Here is a 26,494-nt window from a genome sequence, read left to right on the forward strand (position 1 = left end):
ACATGACAGCTTTTAGGGCATATATGGGCTTGGTGCGGGTACAGCAGCATGTGTGCTATTGAGATTGCTGGTTGAATGGTTTTATGATCTTTTTGTGACTCTCAGGTGCTGTAAAATTTAACGATAGCCTCAGTCTGGAGGAATGCGAACACCTTGTGCAAGCTTTGGCTGGCTGCCAGCTGCCGTTCCAGTGCGCACACGGGAGACCCTCTGTTCTACCTCTGGCAGATCTGTGTCATCTGGAGCTGAGGGAGCAGGTACCACTCACTGTCTGCACATACAGGACACAGTCACAAGGAGCTTGCAAAATGTTTATTTAAAGGGACATTAAACACTTTGAGATGGTAATATAAAATTATAAATCTTATATAAATAACCTCTGCAATATACTTTCATTATTTATTTTGTCCCCTTTTCCTGTAATTCCACGCTGAAATTGTGAGCTTTTCAATTCCTGCTAATGAGAACACTGTTATATTCCTCACAGTCATTGGCTGCACACTCTAGTGACCTATTTATAACTGTCCCTAATTGGCCACAGCAGAGAAGGTAACCTAAGTTACAATATGGCAGCTGCCATTGTTTTATAGACACTAAAACTTTACTTATTTTGTCAATATTTATACAGCTAATGAAACAATAAAAATTACGTTAATCTTTTCTTTGAATGCTTCATTCTATCTAGCATTTATTTAGTGTTTAATGTCCCTTTAAAACTTCACTGACTGCTAGTAACACAAATATGTCATAGGGCATACCAAGGGCTGTTGTTAGCACTGACCTCAGATCCAGCAGTTAGTACTCCAATACCTTCTAGAGTAATGATCAGATGGCATCAGACACACACTAGTTACCACCTGCCCTAGTCCCATGTAACCAAACTGGCAACACAGGAATTGCACCTGCTCCGCAAACTCACCTTAATAAACTAAATACATTGTATAACTCGTTCTGCCGCTTTGTTCTACAATGTAACTACAGGACCCACCATTGTGACATGCTAAAAGAACTAAACTGGCTGTCGCTGGAATCCAGACGCACCCTCCATCTTTCCTGCCTTGTGTTTAAGAGCCTTTCTGGGAAGCTCCCACCCTACCTGAGCAGAATGCTCTCCCCGGCTATTCCCACCTCCTATAACCTCCGATCCAATAACCGCACATTATTTAGCTTGCCTCAATAAAAAAAGAAAACAGCTTGATCCTCCTTTTCCTACAGCGCACCACAATTATGGAACGACCTCCCTCACACTTTAAAAACTTCCCCAAGCCTAAAATCCTTTAAGAGATCCCTCTCTACAAATCTCAAAACAGAATGCTCCTGTCATGGTTAAATATTTCATACCTGCTCTATGTTAAATGTTTGCATATAATGTGTATTATTATTATTGTTTTTGTATTTTATTGTACCCCATTGTATCAATGCAATGTTTTGTGATCCCAGGACATGCTTGAAAACGAGAGAAATCTCAATGTATCCTTCCTGGTAAAATATTTTACAAATAAATAATAACCAGTTCAGCTTCCTATAAACTATTTATAATGTCACATAATGCTGCTTATTCCCTAACTTTTATTTATTTCACTTCTGCTCAAACACATTAAGAACATGAGATGGAACGGTTATATTTGCTACATTATCACATAGTAAGAATATCCCACCCTGATTTTTTTTTTGTCTATAGGTTCCTTCAAGACCAAACCTGAGACGCCTTAATCAGCATTGCAGAACTGCAAGACTACAGGAAGCCATTGTCACCGCTGCTCCGCTACAGCTAGACCCATCCTCCACTTAGTAACACAAACAGCTTGCAATCCTAACCCATGGGAAGGTGACATGAAATGGGACACTAGAGGGAGTGCTCATTTAATGATGCGTTTCATTTTAAGAACCATCGTCGACCAGTATAACCCCTGTTGCTGGTATGGTTATACGAGATAGGGTGCTACCTATATAAATACACATTTTATTCTCCAGGAACTGGCTGAGCAACCTCTTTATTAAATAGTGCTGACAGAGGGCCACAGCCTGATTGGTAAGAGTCCATAACAGTCCCAACTGTGACATCACAGCTCATGGTCATCAGGGTGGTAGAGCTCACTCATCAGGCGGTAAATGTAGGATGGGGCATTTCCCCCAATGTTGGAGATGAAGAGGGTAATAAGTTCTGGGGGCACATAATCAAAGATGGGGCAGTGCGCGCTGACCTGTGAAAGGATCTCACCTGGAGAGGGAAAAAAAAAAAAAATGAACTTCCTGTCTTTAAACATAAAATTATACGCTGCCATTTATCACCCCATACAGGACGTTCAGACATTTGAAGTTTTGTTCTTTTGCTAAAACAGTTGTAGGTTTTACTATGACTGCTCTACATAAACCAGTACACAATGTCTGTGCTACAAATAAACTGACGTTTTGTTGCTATAACTCAGCTACGATGTGCTGGAGCCAGATTATTTATAGAATCTATAGCGTTACCGGTTTATTGAAGACTGAGGGTGTCGGGGATAAACAATGAAGGAGCCTTCACAATAGGTCAGAGTTCTGAAAAAGTACAGATGAGGACAATTATACACATCCTCAGGAGAACACTAAATATACCCTAGAGCAGACCAGCTGCAGACCATAAGGTCACAGAAGCCACCAGGAGGGTGACTGTTACACTTAAAGCAACAGAAAAGTGCAAAACACTTTAAAGTGTCAGTAAACCTTAAAAATAATTTTATATAATTCTGCACATAGTGCAGAATTATATAACATTATATTAGCCAAACTTTGTAAAACCTAATATACCCTTTTAATTTTTTTAAAAAACGGTGGTTTTACAGACCCGCTCTTCTGAGCGTGTCTGTTTGTTTGTTTCACACAGCGCATCGGGCCAGCTGTATAGTCACAGCCCGGCCCGACCGCGCCATAACACTAAGTGCAGCTCGCTCCTGCTCTGTCTGACAGCAGGAGCGAGCTGCACTGTGTATAATGGCGCAGTCGGGCCGGGCTGTGACTATACAGCTGGCCCGATGCGCTGAGTAAATATAACAGACCCGCTCAGCAGAGAGCAGGTCTGTGAAACAGCGCTTTTTTTTTAAATTAATAGGGAATATTAGGTTTTAGAAATGTTTGGCTAATATAATGTTATATAATTCTGCACTATGTGCAGAATTATATAACATTTTTGAGGTTTACTGTCCCTTAATGATTCAGAAACGGCAGCTCTCCTATTTAATCTATTATATAATTTGCTTCGTTCTCTTACTATCCTTCCTTGAAAAGCATACCTAGGTAGGTTCAGACGCAGCAACACAGTACTGGGAGCTAGGTGCTGATTGGTGGCTACACATATCTGCCTCTTGTCATTGGCTCACTGGATGTGCTCAGCTAGCTCCCAGTGGTGCATTGCTGCTCCTTCAACAGAGGATACCAAGTAAATAAATGAAATGTGATAATAGAAGTAAATTGGAAAGCTGTTTAAAGTGATGTTTAATCTAAATAAAGAAATATTTGGGGTTTCATGTCCCTTAATTTAAGAGTAAGTTTTGTACAACATTCATGTTTCTAGGGTCCCTCACTAGAGTCTGTTGTGCGCAGTCGGGCCGACGAGAGACTACAGTCTGTTGTGCGCAGTCGGGCCGACGAGAGACTACAGTCTGTTGTGCGCAGTCAGGCCGACGAGAGACTACAGTCTGTTGTGCGCAGTCAGGCCGACGAGAGACTACAGTCTGTTGTGCGCAGTCAGGCCGACGAGAGACTACACAGTCTGTTGTGCGCAGTCAGGCCGACGAGAGACTACACAGTCTGTTGTGCGCAGTCAGGCTGACGAGAGACTACACAGTCTGTTGTGCGCAGTCAGGCTGACGAGAGACTACACAGTCTGTTGTGCGCAGTCAGGCTGACGAGAGACTACACAGTCTGTTGTGCGCAGTCAGGCTGACGAGAGACTACACAGTCTGTTCTGCGCAGTCAGGCTGACGAGAGACTACACAGTCTGTTGTGCGCAGTCAGGCTGACGAGAGACTACACAGTCTGTTCTGCGCAGTCAGGCTGACGAGAGACTACACAGTCTGTTCTGCGCAGTCAGGCTGACGAGAGACTACACAGTCTGTTCTGCGCAGTCAGGCTGACGAGAGACTACACACAGTCTGTTCTGCGCAGTCAGGCTGACGAGAGACATCAGGCTGACGAGAGACTACACAGTCTGTTCTGCGCAGTCAGGCTGACTAGAGACTACACAGTCTGTTCTGCGCAGTCAGGCTGACGAGAGACTACACAGTCTGTTCTGCGCAGTCAGGCTGACGAGAGACTACACAGTCTGTTCTGCGCAGTCAGGCTGACGAGAGACTACACAGTCTGTTCTGCGCAGTCAGGCTGACGAGAGACTACACAGTCTGTTCTACGCAGTCAGGCTGACGAGAGACTACACAGTCTGTTCTACGCAGTCAGGCTGACGAGAGACTACACAGTCTGTTCTGCGCAGTCAGGCTGACGAGAGACTACACAGTCTGTTCTACGCAGTCAGGCTGACGAGAGACTACACAGTCTGTTCTACGCAGTCAGGCTGACGAGAGACTACACAGTCTGTTCTACGCAGTCAGGCTGACGAGAGACTACACAGTCTGTTCTACGCAGTCAGGCTGACGAGAGACTACACAGTCTGTTCTACGCAGTCAGGCTGACGAGAGACTACACAGTCTGTTCTACGCAGTCAGGCTGACGAGAGACTACACAGTCTGTTCTACGCAGTCAGGCTGACGAGAGACTACACAGTCTGTTCTACGCAGTCAGGCTGACGAGAGACTACACAGTCTGTTCTACGCAGTCAGGCTGACGAGAGACTACACAGTCTGTTCTACGCAGTCAGGCTGACGAGAGACTACACAGTCTGTTCTGCGCAGTCAGGCTGACGAGAGACTACACAGTCTGTTCTGCGCAGTCAGGCTGACGAGAGACTACACAGTCTGTTCTGCGCAGTCAGGCTGACGAGAGACTACACAGTCTGTTCTGCGCAGTCAGGCTGACGAGAGACTACACAGTCTGTTCTGCGCAGTCAGGCTGACGAGAGACTACACAGTCTGTTCTGCGCAGTCAGGCTGACGAGAGACTACAATCCTTTATTAAAGACACTATAGATTTATTGGGTAAATTAAGATCCCTCCCAAGATCAGAGCCAAAAAAGAACATCTGGATTAGCTGCAATGTTGCAGCTTTATATTCTAATATTCAACATAATATTGGTTTAAGTGCAGTACGATACTTTTTAGAACAAGATTTGTTTATGCCAGAGAAATAAAGAAACTTTATTCTGGAGTCTATTAATTTTGTGTTAAAACACAATTACTTTATATTTCAGGATACCTTCTTTTTGCAGATCTGTGGAACGGCCATGGGACAACATTCGCCCCGAGCTTTGCTAATCTGTTTATGGGTTATTTCGAATTACAACATATGTACCCATCGGATTATTGTGTGAGTGTTTTCTGCTATGGCCGTTTCATAGACAACTTTATCTTTGTATGGAGTGGAACCGAGGATGAAGCTAGAAGTTATGTACAATCGTTAAATACCTTTGGGATCTCTTTTTCACACAATATTAATAGTATGGATTTTTTGGATGTCACCCTAGGGTGGGATAAAGATGGGAGTATATACTCCAAAACCTTTTTTAAGAAGGAAGATTGCAATAGCTATATTGATAAAAGGAGCAATCATCACCCTAGGTGGCTGAACAATATTCCTTACATTCAATTCTGTAGACTGCATAGGAATTTTAATAAGGATCATGATTTTAGGGAGGAAGCAGACCTTTTAAATGAATAGATTTATAGAAAAGGGATACGATTCACGAATATTATCCCAGCGGCTTATGAAGGCCCCAGTCAGAGATAGGGATGAATTATTACAACCTAAGGTTAATAAAGAGAATAGATTCGAGAATACACCAAAGTTTATAACAGTTCAACAGCAATTCTAGAGAAATTATCTGTGCATTAGAGAAATATTGGCCGATTTTACAAAATGATACATTATTGAAAGAAATAGTGGGAGAAAAACCTCTGTTTTTAGGAGGGCCCCCACCTTAAAAAATTCCTTAGCCCAAAGTAAGGTGGTTGCCACCAAAAAAAGATTTGAGGGACCAAACCAAGCAGAATGATCCTGCAGGCTTTTTAAATCTAAAAAAGGGGGTTTATAAATGTGCTAAAAATAGATGTTTAACGTGTCACTATATTGGCCATAAGGATACTAGTTTTAAATCTGTCACAGGAGAGGTATATCCCATTGTCACAGGAGAGGTATATCTATACTAGAACAACATGTCACTATATTGGCCATAAGGATACTAGTTTTAACTCTAATGTCACAGGAGAGGTATATCCCATTGTCACAGGAGAGGTATATCTATACTAGAATAACATGTCACTATATTGGCCATAAGGATACTAGTTTTAACTCTAATGTCACAGGAGAGGTATATCTATACTAGAATAACATGTCACTATATTGGCCATAAGGATACTAGTTTTAACTCCAATGTCACAGGAGAGGTATATCTATACTAGAATAACATGTCACTATATTGGCCATAAGGATACTAGTTTTAACTCCAATGTCACAGGAGAGGTATATCCCATTGTCACAGGAGAGGTATATCCCATTGTCACAGGAGAGGTATATCCCATTGTCACAGGAGAGGTATATCTATACTAGAATAACATGTCACTATATTGGCCATAAGGATACTAGTTTTAACTCTAATGTCACAGGAGAGGTATATCTATACTAGAATAACATGTCACTATATTGGCCATAAGGATACTAGTTTTAACTCTAATGTCACAGGAGAGGTATATCTATACTAGAATAACATGTCACTATATTGGCCATAAGGATACTAGTTTTAACTCCAATGTCACAGGAGAGGTATATCCCATTGTCACAGGAGAGGTATATCCCATTGTCACAGGAGAGGTATATCTATACTAGAACAACATGTCACTATATTGGCCATAAGGATACTAGTTTTAACTCTAATGTCACAGGAGAGGTATATCCCATTGTCACAGGAGAGGTATATCTATACTAGAATAACATGTCACTATATTGGCCATAAGGATACTAGTTTTAACTCTAATGTCACAGGAGAGGTATATCCCATTGTCACAGGAGAGGTATATCTATACTAGAATAACATGTCACTATATTGGCCATAAGGATACTAGTTTTAACTCTAATGTCACAGGAGAGGTATATCCCATTGTCACAGGAGAGGTATATCTATACTAGAATAACATGTCACTATATTGGCCATAAGGATACTAGTTTTAAATCTAATGTCACAGGAGAGGTATATCCCATTGTCACAGGAGAGGTATATCCCATTGTCACAGGAGAGGTATATCTATACTAGAATAACATGTCACTATATTGGCCATAAGGATACTAGTTTTAAATCTAATGTCACAGGAGAGGTATATCCCATTAGAACTAGAATAACATGTGAAAGTATTTGTTATTTATCTTATCACATGAATATGTGGCAAACAATATTGTGGACGCACTAGTAGGTGCTGAGAACACGCTGGGGAGAGCACCTCAAAAATATTAAAAATCAGTACATTAAACAGAGTGTAACCCAGCCACAGTACCCATATGCATGGGGGTAGGGAGGATACATATCAGATTATTCCCATTGAATATATTCTGAACGCTGTATACTATAATAGGTTACGCCAGAGGGAAACTTACTGGATTTGGAAATTGAGAACCCTATCCCCTGAGGAAAATATATAGATCTGGCTGCTTTCCAATAGATCCTAAATTGCAATTTTATATTTAGAGTTATATATGGTATAGCATTTAGGGAGCCCGAAGTATCTATATTTATTTTTTGTAATATTAATTTAATATACATTTATATCGAATTGGGGTAATTATCTTTAGAAGGGTTTAATGAATTGATTTGAGTTTTTATATATAGTATAATTGTATATTGTATGTCTACTATTGGATATCTGATTAAGATGTTTTTATTATTCTATATTATTGAGTCTTTCAGGATGACTTCGTATATTGCCATCCAATTCGTGGAGTACGTATTGAATCTGACTAGCACTATGGCAACGATTGTTTGCATATGGTGACATATTTTTCAATAACGTTTGATAGCCAATTCGGATGCCATAATACTGAATTCATCCTGGAGGTTTAGACCATTATGTCACATAATTTCTTTAAAGGGACATGAAACCCAAAAAAAAATTTTCATTATTCAGATAGAGAATACAATTTTAAACAACTTTCTAATCTGTTTTATTCTCTTGGTATCATTTGTTGAAGGAACAGCAATGCACTACTGAGCCAATGACAATCAGTTTATATATGCAGCCACCAATCAACAGCTAGAACCTAGGTTCTCTGCTGCACATGAACTTGCCTAGATAAACATTTCAGCAAAGGACAACAAGAGAAAGAAGCAAATTGGAAAGTTGTTTGAAATAATATTCTCTATCTGAATCATGAAAGAAAAATGTTGGGTTTCATGTCCCTTTAATACAGTTATTACATATTGTAGTAGGTGTCTGAAATTGCATTTATATCGTTAAATGTATGGATATCCAGAGGTGGCTCGGCCCTCTGGCTTCCGATTGGTGGATCACGTGTTAGCCTGTGGTTATGGTAACGCATGCTGACTACGAATGACATATCCTTACATGCTGCGTCCAAGATCCTACCCGGATGTCAGAGTATGGAATAGCCTAAGGATTGGAAATATGCTGCGATCGGCACTTCTGTTTAGGAGTCCTGATATGTGTTTACCCAGATTTCATATGAATGACAGCAAGGTGGTTTGCAAATGTATTCAATGGATGTGGTAAAACTAATTTTTACACTTACGGTCATTACAATCTTATAAAGAGAGATTATAGACACATCTGGTTTGCAGTCACTTTTATGAATCTGGGAGATCTATTTTTATGGTCACTATATGCACAAACTACTATACTAGAGCTGGGATACCAGGAGGTTAACCAGCAGTATCCTATTAGGAGGTTAATTATCAGCAGCCTATTGTCTACACAGCAGCAGTCAATATACCATTACGGTCATGTGTCTAGAATTCCCCATTATTATTGGATATTTTTTTTTAACATTGTACAATGGTCAAATGCTTTATGTATGATGTGATGTTCATTTATTTGTATTCACTGCCTGAGGAAAGATTTCCAGAAGCACTCTGAAACGCGTTGCAGATTTTATTTAAGTTTTTAAACTAATTTGTTCTAATATATATTCTCTACACATAGGGGTTTTATTGCTTCTACTAGGAGCTGTGAGTTTTCTTTCTGACCAATTTCATTTTGGTTGTGAAGCGGTTTGCCTGAGTAAGCTAGCTGGTGGGCTCCAACTTACCCAGCTTGCACCATATAGAATATAGTGCGCCACTTTTGTGAGTATATTTATTGGAGGTATATTGGGAGTTTCTGAATGCTGTAGTGATTTTCTGCACTATTCGAGCCCCCTCCCATTTTCTCTGTTCACAGCAGTAATTGGATGTCCTATTAACCAGAGTGAGCTAGCTGGTGGGCTCTGATCCAGCCTGCCTGGCTTGCACTGCAATATAGTGCGCCATTTTTGTGAGTATCATTCAGTGGAGGGGAGATTTGGCATATTCTCGAATATCTGTTGTGATTCTCTGCACCATTGGAGCGCCTTTTTCTTTTTTTCATTTTGACGAGAGACTACAGTCTGTTCTACGTAGTCAGGCTAAGCTCCTATGCTTACATTCTTGCTTTTTCAAATAAAGATTGCAAGAGAACGAAGAAAAATGAATAGGGGTAAATTAGTTGCTTAAAATTGCTGCTCTATCTGAATCATGAGTTTAATGTTGACAAGACTGTCCCTTTAAGGACTCCATCACTAAGCACAGTGGTAGCAGAATCATTTTCATTTAATTAATACGGACAGACAAGCTTAACAGGTAAAAGGACAAGAGGGATGAACCCCACACGTTCAGTCTTCAGGAGACGTTAGACTGGGGGAAAACAGTTCATATAAACACCTGAGTGATTAAGTCCCAGCATGACTCACTCAAGGTCAAAACCCAATACATAATGAGAATCTCAACAGTACCAAAGCCTATGCAGTTTAGTCACATAAATACTAAAGCCTATGCAGTTTAGTCACATAAATACCAAAGCCTATGCAGTTTAGTCACATAAATACCAAAGCCTATGCAGTTTAGTCACATAAATAGCAAAGCCTATGCAGTTTAGTCACATAAATACCAAAGCCTATGCAGTTTAGTCACATAAATACCAAAGCCTATGCAGTTTAGTCACATAAATACCAAAGCCTATGCAGTTTAGCCACATAAATACCAAAGCCTATGCAGTTTAGTCACATAAATACCAAAGCCTATGCAGTTTAGTCACATAAATACCAAAGCCTATGCAGTTTAGTCACATAAATACCAAAGCCTATGCAGTTTAGTCACATAAATACCAAAGCCTATGCAGTTTAGTCACATAAATACCAAAGCCTATGCAGTTTAGTCACATAAATACCAAAGCCTATGCAGTTTAGTCACATAAATACCAAAGCCTATGCAGTTTAGTCACATAAATACCAAAGCCTATGCAGTTTAGTCACATAAATACCAAAGCCTATGCAGTTTAGTCACATAAATACCAAAGCCTATGCAGTTTAGTCACAAATACCAAAGCCTATGCAGTTTAGTCACATAAATACCAAAGCCTATGCAGTTTAGTCACATAAATAGCAAAGCCAATGCAGTTTAGTCACATAAATAGCAAAGCCAATGCAGTTTAGTCACATAAATAGCAAAGCCAATGCAGTTTAGTCACATAAATACTAAAGCCTATGCAGTTTAGTCACATAAATAGCAAAGCCTATGCAGTTTAGTCACATAAATAGCAAAGCCTATGCAGTTTAGTCACATAAATACTAAAGCCTATGCAGTTTAGTCACATAAATAGCAAAGCCTATGCAGTTTAGTCACATAAATAGCAAAGCCTATGCAGTTTAGTCACATAAATAGCAAAGCCTATGCAGTTTAGTCACATAAATAGCAAAGCCTATGCAGTTTAGTCACATAAATACCAAAGCCTATGCAGTTTAGTCACATAAATAGCAAAGCCTATGCAGTTTAGTCACATAAATACCAAAGCCTATGCAGTTTAGTCACATAAATACCAAACAAGAACTTAATCAACCAAATGTAGGCAATAGGTTTACCCAACAGAAAGCAGGCATATATAATGCTTACCCAGTGTGCCCCAGGCAAAAGGTTTACCCAACAGAAAGCAGGCATATATAACGCTTACCCAGTGTGCCCCAGGCAAAAGGCTTACCCAACAGAAAGTAGGCATGTATAACGCTTACCCAACAGAAAGTAGGCATATATAATGCTTACCCAGTGTGCCCCAGGCAAAAGGCTTACCTAACAGAAAGTAGGCATATATAATGCTTACCCAGTGTGCCCCAGGCAAAAGGCTTACCCAACAGAAAGTAGGCATATATAATGCTTAGCCAGTGTGCCCCAGGCAATAGGTTTATCCAACAGAAAGTAGGCATATATAATGCTTAGCCAGTGTGCCCCAGGCAATAGGTTTATCCAACAGAAAGTAGGCATATATAATGCTTACCCAGTGTGCCCCAGGCAAAAGGCTTACCCAACAGAAAGCAGGCATGTATAACGCTTACCCAACAGAAAGCAGGCATGTATAACGCTTACCCAACAGAAAGCAGGCATGTATAACGCTTACCCAACAGAAAGCAGGCATGTATAACATTACCCAACAGAAAGTAGGCATGTATAACGCTTACCCAGTGTGCCCCAGGCAAAAGGCTTACCCAACAGAAAGTAGGCATATATAATGCTTACCCAGTGTGCCCCAGGCAAAAGGCTTACCCAACAGAAAGTAGGCATGTATAACGCTTACCCAACAGAGAGTAGGCATGTATAACGCTTACCCAACAGAAAGCAGGCATGTATAACGCTTACCCAACAGAAAGCAGGCATGTATAACGCTTACCCAACAGAAAGTAGGCATGTACAATGCTTACCCAGTGTGCCCCAGGCAAAAGGCTTACCTAAAGCAGGCATGTATAACGCTTATCCAGTGTGCCCCAGGCAATAGGCTTACCCAACAGAAAGCAGTCATGTATAATGCTTACGCAGTCAATTGTTCCACCATTACACCAATAAAACTAGGCAGTAGAAAACCAATGTTATAAACCCCATAGAAAGAAATCTGCACAAACCTTCAGAGAAAGGAAGCACCTCTTGTGGGGACACAAACTTGTGAAACGAGTCTTCTTCATTAGGGAACTGAAAGAGAAACCACTGAGGTCATTTGCAGTCATTAAGCCTCACTCTGCTACATACAATACAACCAGCAGCGAGACATGATATATATATATATATATATAAAAAAAAACTTATATAGTCACATTATTCTAAGCCTCAGACCTGTGCTAAGCGTCTCTGCAGAGTATTCTTCCCTCCTGTGCGGGTGTAGTTACCTGAGGTGAAAGCTTGAACATGGGGGCGCAGACAATGAGGGGTGTGGAGTGATGCTTTGCTGCCAATGCCAGTGTGTGTGTGCCAGAGACGGCCCTCAGGGACCCATTTGCCAGGATGGTCTTTGTGCCAATGATCACCTAGAAGAGAGGGAATTGCTGCTCTAGAACATGACCACAAAGCTCCTTTGCGCTCCCCCAAAAATATATTCTAACTTAGCATTAAACATAAAATATATTTATTTTTTAAGACACGATGAGTCCACGGATCATCTTAATTACTAATGGGATATTCACCTCCTGGTCAGCAGGAGGCGGCAAAGAGCACCACAGCAGAGCTGTTGAATAGCTCCTCCCTTCCCTCCCACCCCATTCATTCTCTACGTTAGTGAAAAGGAAGAGGTAAAGTGAGGTGTTAGAATAGATTCTTTAGTCAAGAGTTTATTATTTTTAAAGTAATGGAAGATTGTGCTGCTTTGTCCTAGGGTGTAGCCGTAGTCCATATCAGTCTCTCAGAAGAGCTTTGGTGGCTTTAGAGCAATGGGAACTTGTGGGACATAATTCTCACTGCACCTCCCATATTTCTTGCTGCCCTATATCCTTCAGTCTGAGATAGTCATTAACTCAGCTTTGTATTCTCCTCGGGTCGATGTGAGGGATAGGACCTCTCAAACCTGAGAGCTGCCTTGTTGCCAGGCAGAAGTCAAGGTAAGTGCTGCCTTGTTTTTCTGGGGAAAAAGGAGCTCAGCATTTAACTACATTAAGAAGGCACAACTGAACATAAGGGACTCTGTGGGTATATAGCCCTTTATGTTGGGATGTTAAGATTCTTTATTTATAAGGGTATTGAGGCAGTGTTACTGAGCATCCGCAGTTTATGGCACTGGGGCTGGAGTAAGCTTGCATTTTTTTATGGCTATGGTGGTTTTTACGAGTATTGGCCGTCAGAATATCTGTGCAGAGCGGCATAGGTTACGCCCACGATGGGCAGTCCTTCACGTTTTGTTTTGCGCGCCACTGTAGCACTTCAGATATCTTAGTGCGACATTAGAAGCCGGTCTGGTCTGGAGTCGCATGTTGAAAAAAGGCATGCGTTGCTAGGGCAGGCTGGTGTTCAAAGCAAGACATTCTCAAAACGGACAAACGGATCGTTAGAAGCGGTTGTCTAACGAACTTCTGTCAGGTAGGAGCACTTCAGCAGTAGCTGAGGTTTATTTTTTTTCTATTAGCGGTTCAGAAAGGACTTTTATTTTTTGGACAGGCTGCATTACAGAAACGAAACAGTTTTAAAATTTAAAGAAACAGTAACGTTTTTTTTATTAACATTACTGCAAATACTTTTTGTTTATCATTTGATAAATTGTGAACAGACATGGATCAGGAGGACTTGCAGAGTGTCACCTGCTCCTTATGTTTTGACGCCAATGTGGAACCACCAATCCCTTTCTGTCCTTCATGTATTACAAGGACTTATAGGGATAAGATTTTTATGAGCCAGTTTCCTCTAAGGCAGATGTTGTCCAAGAGTCTACTGATGAGGGCCAATTTATGCCGCAGCTTTCTCCCCAAACGTCCCAAATTATACCGCCCTCACAAGCAGTGCCCTGCGGTTCAGCTATGGTTCCTTCTGGGATTTCGTTACAAGACATAGCTTCTCTCATGTCTTCCACTATTTCTGATGATTTGTCTGCCTTTCCAATGTTGCAGGGCAAACGTAAGAGGAAAGCCAGACATTCAGTATGCGAGGCTTCGGGCGGAATTGTTGCAATTTCGGAAGCATCCTCCCATCATCCTGAAGAGGAGGGTACTGCAGTACTTTCTGAAGGAGAAATTTCAGATTCAGAGAGCCTATTGCCTCTGACGGACTCAGAAGTAGTATATTTCAGATTTAAACTTGAGCACCTTCGTCTGTTACTCAGGGAGGTTTTGGCCACCTTAGACGATAGTGACTCCACACCAATGGTGGTTGTCCCTCAGAGATCTAGTAAGCTGGACAGGTATTTTGAAGTTCCTTCTTACACAGATGTATTTCCAGTCCCTAAAAGAGCTACCGAAATCATTGCTAAGGAGTGGGAGAGACCGGGCATCCCTTTTTCTCCCTCCTCTATTTTTAAGAAAATGTTTCCAATTGTCGACTCTGTCAAGGAGTCTTGGCAAACTGTTCCTAAGGTAGAAGGAGCAGTCTCTACTTTAGCGAAAAGAACTACTATTCCCATAGAGGATAGTTGTGCTTTCAAAGACCCAATGGATAAGAAGTTAGAGGGGTTACCCAAGAAGATTTATGTACACCAGGGTCTGCAATGGCAACCGGCTGTGTGCATTGCCACCGTCACTAGTGCGGCGGCATATTGGTTTGATGCTCTGTCTGAGGCCCTCAGGACTGAGACTTCTTTGGATGAGATCCAAGATAGGATAAAAGCTCTTAAGCTAGCCAATGCATTTATTTTTTACGCTTCCCTTCAAGTTATCAAGTTGGGAGCGAAGATATCTAGTTTTTCTATTTTAGCTCGCAGAGCCTTATGGTTAAAGCCTTGGTCTGCGGATGTGTTCTCCAAGTCTAAACTCCTAGCTATTCCTTACAAGGGGAAGACTTTGTTCGGACCTGATCTAAAGGAGATTATTTCTGATATCACGGGAGGTAAGGGTCATCTTCTCCCGCAGGACAAGAGAAACAAAAAGGATGACAAAGCAATTTTCGTTCCTTTCGAAATTTCAAAGGAAACTCTTCATCTTCCTCCTCTAAGCAGGAACAGTCTAAACCTACAAGCCAGTCTTCAAACAAAGGAAAACAGTCCAAGAAGCCGGTCAGTGATTCCAAGACAGTATGAAGGGCATGCCGCCGATCCGGGACCGGATCTGGTAGGGGGCAGATTTTACTTTTTCGTTCAAGCCTGGGTTCGGGATGTCCAGGATCCCTGGGCAATAGAAATAGTGTCTCAGGGATACAAATTGGAGTTCAAGGTTTTTCCTCCCAGAGGCAGATTTCTTCTTTCAAGATTATCTGCAGACCAGACAAAGAAAGAGGCGTTCTTGCATTGTGTAGGAGACCTCTCCGCTCTGGGAGTGATTGTTCCCGTTCCAGTTCAGGAACAGGGACTGGGGTTTTATTCCAATCTGTTCGTGGTTCCCAAAAAAGAGGGAACCTTCAGACCAATTCTAGACCTCAAGAGTCTAAACAAGTTTCTCAGAGTACCGTCCTTCAAGATGGAAACGATTCGTTCCATTCTTCCATTAATTCAGGAGGGTCCATTTATGACAACAGTGGATTTAAAGGACACGTATCTACGTGTTCCCATTCACAGGGATCATCACAAGTTCCTAAAACACTACCAGTTTGTGGCTCTTCCTTTCGGTCTTGCCACAGCCCCCCAAATCTTCACAAAGGTTCTGGGGTCTCTGTTGGCGGTTCTTCGATCAAGGGGCATTGCAGTGGCGCCTTATCTGGACGCCATTCTAGTTCAGACGCCTTCCTTTCAGCTGGCAAGATCACACACGGACTTAGTGCTGTCCTTCCTAAGATCCCACGGCTGGAAGGTAAATTTACAAAAGAGTTCCTTAGTTCCAAACACAAAGGTGACTTTCCTAGGAACCATAATAGACTCTCTGTCTATGAGGATTTTTCTGACGGAGGTCAGGAAATTAAAGATTATCGATACTTGTCTAGCCCTTCAGTCCACTCCTCGACCATCGGTGGCTCAATGCATGGAGTTGATCGGGCTGATGGTGGCGGCAATGGACATCATTCTGTTTGTCCGCTTCCATCTCAGAGCTCTGCAGTTGAACATGCAGAGACAGTGGAACGGAGATTATTCGGACTTGTCCCCTCATCTTCTCCTGGAGCAGGAGACAAGGGATTCTCTACAATGGTGGTTGTCTCTGGATCATCTCTCCCAGGGAACATGCTTTCGCAGACCTTCCTGGGTGATTGTGACAACAGATGCCAGCCTTCTAAGGTGGGGAGCAGTCTGGGGCTCTCTAAAGACTCAGGGAATATGGACTCAGGCGGAGTCTGCTTTACCCATAAACATTCTGGAACTAAGAGCGATCTACAATGCTCTTCTATCCTGGCCCCAGTTAGCCTCGGCTCAGTTTATCAGGTTCCAGTCGGACAACATAACGTCAGTGGCCTACATCAATCATCAGGGTGAACGAGAAGTTCCTTGGCGATGACAGAGGTATCCAAGATAATTCAATGGGCAGAGACCCATTCTTGTTGTCTGTCTGTCCACATCCCAGGGGTGGACAACTGGGAGGCGGATTTCCTGAGCAGGCAGACCTTTCGTCCGGGGGAGTGGGAACTCCATCCGGAAGTGTTTTCCAGCCTGATTCTCAAGTGGGGTCAGCCGGAATTAGATCTCATGGCATCTAGACAGAATGCCAAGCTCCCGAGATACGGGTCGAGATCCAGGGACCCCCAGGTGGATCTGACAGATGCTCTGGTGGCCCCTTGGAATTTCCATCTAGCATATCTGTTTCCTCCGTTTGCTCTTCTTCCTCATGTAATCGCTTGAATCAAACAGGAGAGGGCCTCTGTGATTCTCATAGCTCCAGCCTGGCCTCGTAGGATTTGGTATGCAGACCTAGTAGAGATGTCATCTCTACCTCCTTGGAGACTTCCGTTGAGGAAGGACCTTCTGATTCAGGGGCCCTTCCTTCACCCAAATCTAGTTTCTCTGAAACTGACTGCTTGGAAATTGAACGCTTAATTTTGTCCAAGAGAGTTTTTTCTGATTCGGTCATAGAGACCATGATTCAGGCTCCTAAACCTGTAACTAGAAGAATTTATTATAAGATTTGGCGTAAATATCTCTATTGGTGTGAATCCAAGGGCTACTCTTGGAGTAGAGTTAGGATTCCCAGGATTTTGTCTTTTCATCAAGAAGGTTTGGAGAAGGGTTTATCGACGAGTTCCCTAAAGGGTCAAATCTCAGCATTATCTATTTTGTTACACAAACGTCTGGTGGATGTCCTGGATGTACAATCTTTTTGTCAGGCCTTGGTCAGGATCAGGCCTGTGTTCAAACCAGTTACTCCTCCATGGAGTCTTAATTTTGTTCTCAAAGTTCTTCAAGGGGCTCCGTTTGAGCCCATGCATTCCTTAGATATTAAGTTGTTATCTTGGAAAGTTTTATTTCTTGTTGCTATTTCCTCTGCTCAGAGAGTGTCAGAGCTCTCGGCTTTACAGTATGAGTCTCCTTATCTTATTTTCCATTGAGATAAGGTAGTTTTACGTACTAAATTAGGATTTCTTCCTAAGGTTGTTTCTGATCGGAACATTAATCAGGAGATTGTTGTTCCTTCGTTGTGTCCTAATCCTTCTCAGAAGGAAAGACTTCTGCACAATTTGGACGTGGTCCGTGCTTTAAAGTTTTACTTGCAGGTGACTAAGGACTTTCGTCAGTCTTCTTCTTTGTGGTTTTCTCAGGAAAACATAAGGGACAGTAAGCTACAGCATGCAAAAAAGCAATCAAATTAGCCAAAATTGAAAAATTCATTGCCAAGGATTCTAAGTCTAACCCTAAAAGGTTCTTTAAGTACATAAATAGCAAAAAATCTAAGAAGGATAATATAGGTACATTAAAATGTGTGGAGGGTAGCATGATAAATGACAGGGAGAAGGCTGAGGTACTAAACCAGTTTTTTTCTTCAGTATACACAAGAGAGGAACCATTGAATGATACTTTGGAACAGAATAGAACATGCCAGTCCATACCACTAATTGGGTTTTGTTTAGAGGATATCAGGAAAAAACTAAAAAATATTAAGGTAAATAAAACTCCAGGCCCAGATGGAATACACCCAAGGGTGTTAAGTGAACTTAGCACTGTTATAGACAAACCTTTACTCTTAATTTTTCAAGACTCATTATCCTCAGGCATGGTACCCCAGGATTGGCGTAAAGCTGATGTGGTGCCACTCTTCAAAAAGGGAAGCAGGGATGATCCAGGAAGCTATAGACCAGTTAGTCTGACATCAATAGTGGGGAAGATATTTGAAGGGATTATAAGGGATTATATTGATGAGCATATTCGTGTAAACAAGATTATGAGTTCTAATCAGCATGGCTTTAGGAGAAATAGATCATGTCAAACTAATCTAATTAGATTCTACGAGGAAGTAAGTCAAAATATAGATAAAGGGGAATCAGTTGATGTGATATACTTAGATTTTGCAAAGGCATTTGATACAGTGCCACATGAGAGATTAATGCACAAAATTAAGGGACTGGGAATAGCTGAAAATGTTAGCTCATGGATAAATAACTGGATAAAAGATAGGGAGCAACGAGTAGCAGTAAATGGATCATACTCAGATTGGACAAAGGTAATCAGAGGCGTCCCCCAGGGATCAGTACTGGGCCCTGTTCTTTTTAATATTTTTATAAATGACTTGGAGCAAGGATTAAATAGCGACATCTCTATTTTTGCAGATGATACTAAGTAAGGTCATTAGGTCAGAGCAGGATGAACTCTCTTTGCAAAGGGATTTGCTAAAATTAGAACTATGGGCAAGTGAATGGAAAATGAGATTTAATACGGAAAAATGTAAGGTTCTACATTTTGGAAGTAAAAATAAGCAGGCTATGTATTTTTTAAATGGGACAAGACTTAGCCAAACACAGGAGGAAAGGGATTTGGGAGTAGTAATAGATAACAAGCTAAAGATGAGTGCACAATGCAGGGCAGCGGCTTCAAAGGCTAATAAGATACTAGCATGTATTAAAAGAGGCATTGATTCAAGGGAGGAAAGCATAATTCTGTCATTATATAAAGCCCTGGTAAGACCTCACCTTGAGTTTGGAGTGCAGTTCTGGGGACCGATTGCTAAAAAAGATATTGCAGAACTAGAAAAAGTTCAGAGAAGGGCCACAAAGCTAATAAGGGGATTGGAGAAATTAACCTATGAGGAGAGGCTAGCCAAACTGGGTCTGTTCTCTTTAGAAAAAAGGCGCTTGAGAGGTGACATGATTACTTTATATAAATATATTCAAGGCCCATATACAGAGATGGCAGAAGCTCTGTTTATTCCAAGAAAATTGTTTCTGACAAGAGGTCATAATTTAAGGTTGGAGGAAAGGAGATTTAATCTCCTGCAATGGAAACGTTTTTTCACTGTAAGAGCAATAAAATTGTGGAACTCATTACCAAAGGAGGTAGTGAATGCCAATACCATAGATACATTTAAAAATAGTCTGGATAAATTTCTGTATATAAACAAAATTCATGGATATGATTGCTAGTATTAAATGGGTCACATTTTAATGGGGTTATTTAAGCTTAACTGGAGCTTTTTGTAAGTATTTTAGATTTGTATAGGTTGAACTCGATGGACTTCAGTCTTTTTTCAACCTTATCTACTATGTTACTATGTTATGTTACTATGTTACTATGTTACTTCTCTTTCTTTTTGGCTGAAGAGTATCATAAGGTTTGCCTATGAAATTGCTGGACAGCAGTCTCCCGAAAGTTACGGCTCATTCCACGAGGGCTGTTGCTTCCTCATGGGCGTTCAAAAATGAAGCTTCCGTGGAACAGATTTGCAAGGCTAAAACTTGGTCCTCTCTTCACACTTTTTCAAAGTTCTACAAGTTTGACACTTTTGCCTCAGCTGGGGCCGCTTTTGGGAGAAAGGTTCTTCAAGCAGTGGTGCCTTCCGTTTAGGTTCCCTGTCTTGTCCCGCCCATATCATCTGTGTACTCTAGCTTGGGTATTGGATCCCATTAGTAATAGGCTGACCATATTGCCGCTTTAAAAAAGGGACACATATGAAAAATACATATGTCAGGGCTGTTTTCAGGGCTGTTTAAAGAAATGATTTTTATAAGAACCCTCACATATGTATTTTTCATATGTGTTCCTTCTTAAAGCGGCAATATGGTCAGCCTAATTAGTAATTAAGATTATCCATGGACTCATTGTGTCTTAAAAAAGAAAAGAAAATTTATGCTTACCTGATAAACATTTCTTTTTTGACACAATGAGTCCACGGCCCATCCTGTTCTTTTAGACAGGTTGTGGGTTAGTAAGTAAACTTCAGACACCTCTGCACCTTGGCTTTTCCTTTCTCTTCCTAACTTCGGTCGAATGACTGGAGTGGGAGGGAAGGGAGGAGCTATTTAACAGCTTTGCTGTGGTGCTCTTTGCCTCCTCCTGCTGACCAGGAGGTGAATATCCCATTAGTAATTAAGATGATCCGTGGACTCATCATGTAAAAAAAAACAAAAAAAAAAAAACATTTATCAGGTAAGTTTTCTTTTACAGCTACAACAGCACATGCACAGCAGTGTTAATTTCGTCGACTAAAACTTGACTAAAATGAGCATAAAACTAAAGAAATTCTGATGACTAAAATACGACTAAAACTAAAATGGCATTTTAGTCAAAAGACTATGACTAAATCTAAATCAAAATTTGCTTTCAAAATTAAACAGTTTCTAAATCTGTGTCTATACTGCGTGTTTAAACCTTAATACAATTAATAATAATAGGTGTTATGTTTACTCCTGGAGTATATAATGAGTTTGAAAATTATAGAGAAATGCTTAAATAATACATTACACTTTAACTAAACCCCTTAGATTTTAGTTAACTAAAATCTACTGGAGATTTAGTCGACTAATATCAACTGAAGAGTTAGTCGACTAAAACTAGACTAAAACTAAAACAATTCAGATGAATAAAATACGACTAAAACTAAAATGGGATTTTAGTCAAAAGACTAAAACTAAGACTAAATTGAAATTTGCCGTCAAAATTAACACTGATGCACAGAGGGGGCTGGTGCTCAGACAGGCAATCAATGATACCTGAAGTAAAACTGCTGGTTAGTTTTTTTTTACCCGTACAGTGTACAAGAATTATAACAAACACATAACGATGTAAATAACATAATCCCTCTGGCATATCACCCATTCTGCATAAACTCACCTTATTGACGCGAGACATAACAGCAAAAATGGCAGCATCTGTGATGACTGTTGTCTCGATGCCGGCCTTAGACAAACTTACTGCCATATCGTGACCCTGTAACAGGAGGTGAGAGTGAATATGCACCCAGCGGTAAGGCTCTGCACTGCCAGACCAAATGCAGCTTCTTACCTGACAAAAGGGGGCACACTCTGCCACAATGACATGGAATTTACGTTTACGCGCAGCCTCCTCCAGGAACAGCTGCACTGTACGGGAGCGCCCAATAGTCATAATAACCTCATTGGAGTGTATATGCTCCTTGGCTTGCACAGCGATGTTATCAGTAGTCCCCTCTTAAGGAAAGAGATGGAGCGATATGAGAAACCCACAAAACTAATACACAACAACCTAGAAACATGAGGTATATTACCGAGCTCCAGCAGCAGCTCATTTACAGCCTCGATCACATTGCACTTCAGCAGGGGGAACGAGGTGTTGAAGTCATCACTGAGACCCTCTGCAGTCAGCAGCTTGTGCAGAGACTCCTGCTGGTCACTCTCCTCACTGACGCCGCGGAGCCTGACATGAGAGGGCAGAGTATTTAGCAAGGGGGGAGGGGCAGTGCATTTAGCAAGGGGGAGGGGCAGAGTGCTGGTGTCACAGATTATAAAGAGCAGAACTCACCTGCTATACTCCTCACGAATTAGTTTCAGAACACGCAGCACCATGTTTCCCACTGTGGTCTCTGACGGCTGAGCCATGGTCATCCTCCTGCCTTCCCTCCGAATAATTTCCATCAGCTCTCCTGTGAGCAGAGCAGCATTGTTACGCCGATATCACAGGTGCCGGGCACATGAGCTGTCTGACAATAAGGGAGGAGCTATACATAGACCTTGTTATTAGCTGAAGAATATTTAAGTATTATGTAGTGTGGCACTATGCAAATTAAAGTGGCCAGACAAGTAAAGTAACCTGGTGCTATTCGTCTCAAAACAAGGTACAACATAGAAATAGTGTCGCACGGCTGACGGAGAGACAAAATAGAGAGTTCACCAGTGCACTAACAGCTCCCTGGAGTGAAAGAGTTAAAATGTTAACTTTAAATTATTTCTATAAAATTCAGGGCTAGATACCAAAATACTATTAGGGACTACAACACTATTTATATGTATTGGCTGAAGAAGTAATTTATGCCAATGATGGACAGAGAAGGGTACATTGTATACAAAATGTGTTACAGGGTCAGTTGTGGGAGAGGGCTCAGGGTCCAGCGGTCACCAGTATCTCCCCCTCTCCCCTGTATCTCCCAGTATCTCCCCCTCTCCCCAGTATCTCCCCCTCTCCCCAGTATCTGCCCCTCTCCCCAGTATCTGCCCCTCTCCCCAGTATGTGCCAGTATCTCCCCGCTCTCCCCAGTATGTGCCAGTATCTCCCCGCTCTCCCCAGTATCTCCCCCCTCTCCCACCCCAGTATCTCCCCCTCTCCCCAGTATCTGCCAGTATCTCCCCTCTCCCCCGTCAGTATCTCCCCTCTCCCCGTCAGTATCTCCCCCTCTCCCCCCCCTCAGTATCCCCCCCCCCAGTATCTCCCCCTCTCCCCCCCCCCAGTATCTCCCCCCCCCCAGTATCTCCCCCTCTCCCCCCCCTCAGTATCTCCCCCTCTCCCCCCCCTCAGTATCTCCCCCCCCAGTATCTCCCCCTCTCCCCCCCCCAGTATCTCCCCCTCTCCCCCCCCCCCCAGTATCTCCCCCTCTCCCCCCCCCCCCAGTATCTCCCCCTCTCCCCCCCAGTATCTCCCCCTCTCCCCCCCCCCCCAGTATCTCCCTCCCCCCCCCCAGTATCTTCCCCCTTACCCCAGCATCTCCCCCTCTCTCCAGCATCTCCCCCTCTCTCCCTCTCCCCAGCATCTCCCCCTCTCTCCCTCTCCCCAGCATCTCTCCCTCTCCCCCTAGTATCTCCCTCTCCCCCCAGTATCTCCCTCTCCCCCCAGTATCTCCCTCTCCCCCCAGTATCTCCCTCTCCCCAGTATCTCCCTCTCCCCAGCATCTCCCCCCCTCTCCCCAGCATCTCTCCCTCTCCCCCTAGTATCTCCCTCTCCCCAGTATCTCCCTCTCCCCAGTATCTCCCTCTCCCCAGTATCTCCCTCTCCCCAGTATCTCCCTCTCCCCAGTATCTCCCTCTCCCCAGTATCTCCCTCTCCCCAGTATCTCCCTCTCCCCAGTATCTCCCTCTCCCCAGTATCTCCCTCTCCCCAGTATCTCCCTCTCCCCAGTATCTCCCTCTCCCCAGTATCTCCCTCTCCCCAGTATCTCCCTCTCCCCAGTATCCCCCTCTCCCCAGTATCCCCCTCTCCCCAGTATCCCCCTCTCCCCAGTATCCCCCTCTCCCCAGTATCCCCCTCTCCCCAGTATCTCCCTCTCCCCAGTATCTCCCTCTCCCCAGTATCTCCCTCTCCCCAGTATCTCCCTCTCCCCAGTATCTCCCTCTCCCCCTCTCCCCAGTATCTCCCTCTCCCCAGTATCTCCCTCTCCCCAGTATCTCCCTCTCCCCCCAGTATCTCCCTCTCCCCCTCCCCCTCTCCCCCCAGTATCTGCCCCTCTCCCCCCAGTATCTGCCCCTCTCCCCCCAGTATCTGCCCCTCTCCCCCCAGTATCTGCCCCTCTCCCCCCAGTATCTGCCCCTCTCCCCAGTATCTGCCCCTCTCCCCAGTATCTGCCCCTCTCCCCAGTATCTGCCCCTCTCCCCAGTATCTCCCCCTCTCCCCAGTATCTCCCCCTCTCCCCAGTATCTCCCCCTCTCCCCAGTATCTCCCTCTCTCCCCAGTATCTGCCCCTCTCCCCAGTATCTCCCCAGTATCTCCCCCTCTCCCCAGTATCTCCCCCTCTCCCCAGTATCTCCCCCTCTCCCCAGTATCTCCCCCTCTCCCCAGTATCTCCCTCCCCCCCCCAGTATCTCCCTCCCCCCCCCAGTATCTCCCTCCCCCCCCCAGTATCTCCCTCCCCCCCCCAGTATCTCCCTCCCCCCCCCAGTATCTCCCTCCCCCCCCAGTATCTCCCCAGTATCTCCCCCTCTCCCCAGTATCTCCCCAGTATCCCCCCGTATCTCCCCCTCTCCCCAGTATCTCCCCCTCTCCCCAGTATCTCCCTCCCCCCCCCAGTATCTCCCCCCCCCAGTATCTCCCCCTCTCCCCCAGTATCTCCCCCTCTCCCCAGTATCTCCCTCCCCCCCCCCAGTATCTCCCCCTCTCCCCAGTATCTCCCTCCCCCCCCCAGTATCTCCCCCTCTCCCCAGTATCTCCCTCCCCCCCCCAGTATCTCCCCAGTATCTCCCTCCCCCCCCAGTATCTCCCCAGTATCTCCCCCTCTCCCCAGTATCTCCCCCTCTCCCCCCAGTATCTCCCCAGTATCTCCCCCTCTCCCCAGTATCTCCCCAGTATCTCCCCCTCTCCCCCCAGTATCTCCCCAGTATCTCCCCCTCTCCCCAGTATCTCTCAGTATCTCCCCAGTATCTCCCCCTCTCCCCAGTATCTCCCCGTATCTCCCCCTCTCCCCAGTATCTCCCCCTCTCCCCCCAGTATCTCCCCCTCTCCCCGTATCTCCCCAGTATCTCCCCGTATCTCCCCCTCTCCCCAGTATCTCCCCCTCTCCCCAGTATCTCCCCCTCTCCCCCCAGTATCTCCCCCCAGTATCTCCCCCTCTCCCCCCAGTATCTCCCCCTCTCCCCCCAGTATCTCCCCCCCTCTCCCCAGTATCTCCCCAGTATCTTCCCCTCATCTCCCCAGTATCTCCCCAGTATCTTCCCCTCATCTCCCCAGTATCTTCCCCTCATCTCCCCAGTATCTTCCCCTCATCTCCCCAGTATCTTCCCCTCATCTCCCCAGTATCTTCCCCTCATCTCCCCAGTATCTTCCCCTCATCTCCCCAGTATCTTCCCCTCATCTCCCCAGTATCTTCCCCTCATCTCCCCAGTATCTTCCCCTCATCTCCCCAGTATCTTCCCCTCATCTCCACAGTATCTTCCCCTCATCTCCCCAGTATCTTCCCCTCATCTCCCCAGTATCTTCCCCTCATCTCCCCAGTATCTTCCCCTCATCTCCCCAGTATCTTCCCCTCATCTCCCCAGTATCTTCCCCTCATCTCCCCAGTATCTTCCCCTCATCTCCCCAGTATCTTCCCCTCATCTCCCCAGTATCTTCCCCTCATCTCCCCAGTATCTTCCCCTCATCTCCCCAGTATCTTCCCCTCATCTCCCCAGTATCTTCCTCTCATCTCCCCAGTATCTTCCCCTCATCTCCCCAGTATCTTCCCCCTTACCCCAGTATCTTCCCCCTTACCCCAGTATCTTCCCCTCATCTCCCCAGTATCTTCCCCCTTACCCCAGTATCTTCCCCAGTATCTTCCCCCTTACCCCAGTATCTTCCCCCTTACCCCAGTATCTTCCCCCTTACCCCAGTATCTTCCCCCAGTATCTTCCCCCTTACCCCAGTATCTTCCCCCAGTATCTTCCCCCTTACCCCAGTATCTTCCCCCAGTATCTTCCCCCTTACCCCAGTATCTTCCCCCAGTATCTTCCCCCTTACCCCAGTATCTTCCCCCAGTATCTTCCCCCTTACCCCAGTATCTTCCCCCAGTATCTTCCCCCTTACCCCAGTATCTTCCCCCAGTATCTTCCCCCTTACCCCAGTATCTTCCCCCTTACCCCAGTATTCCTCTCCCTAGTCTCCTTCTCCCCAGTCTCCTTCTCCCCAGTCTCCTCACCAGTACAGTACACCACTTGCCCCATTTACCTGCGTTTCCCCATCGGGCCTGCGCTATAATCCTCCGCAGCAGTCCCACAGTCTCCCGTGCAGTGTCCTCGGAGTTAGGCCGCGCTCCCCCGCGCTTCAGTCCGGCAATAAAAGCCTCAATCCGCTCGGAAAGCTCCGACTCTTTTTCTGCGATACCCGGCATGGTCAGCGGGAGCACCAAGATGGCCGCCCTGTCACAGTGACATCACTGGAGCACAAACATGGCGACACGGACGTCATCAATAACCGACACCAATGTGAGTTCCCCC

General features: G+C 44.1%; 2 protein-coding genes across 2 annotated transcripts in view; one reads left to right on the forward strand and one right to left on the reverse strand.

Annotated features, from left to right (window-relative positions):
- Nucleotides 1-2,428, forward strand: part of LOC128644407 (DNA mismatch repair protein Mlh3-like) — a 163,113-nt gene extending 160,685 nt beyond the window's left edge. Inside the window, exons 11-12 of the mRNA XM_053697034.1 lie at nt 106-257; nt 1,682-2,428. Coding sequence (XP_053553009.1) covers nt 106-257; nt 1,682-1,792 — 263 coding nt within the window. The 3' untranslated portion in view covers nt 1,793-2,428. The remainder of the gene's footprint in view (nt 1-105; nt 258-1,681) is intronic.
- Nucleotides 1,962-26,439, reverse strand: EIF2B2 (eukaryotic translation initiation factor 2B subunit beta). Its single transcript, XM_053697165.1, has 8 exons — nt 26,226-26,439; nt 22,125-22,245; nt 21,871-22,019; nt 21,630-21,793; nt 21,459-21,554; nt 12,535-12,672; nt 12,274-12,340; nt 1,962-2,221 (listed from the first exon to the last, which is right to left on the reverse strand). The coding sequence occupies exons 1-8, from the start codon at nt 26,386-26,388 to the stop codon at nt 2,064-2,066; spliced, it is 1,056 nt and encodes a 351-aa protein (XP_053553140.1). The 5' UTR covers nt 26,389-26,439; the 3' UTR covers nt 1,962-2,063.
- Between the last annotated feature and the right edge of the window lie 55 nt (nt 26,440-26,494).

Source organism: Bombina bombina, chromosome 1 (assembly GCF_027579735.1).
Source record: "Bombina bombina isolate aBomBom1 chromosome 1, aBomBom1.pri, whole genome shotgun sequence".
NCBI classification, from domain to species: domain Eukaryota; kingdom Metazoa; phylum Chordata; class Amphibia; order Anura; family Bombinatoridae; genus Bombina; species Bombina bombina.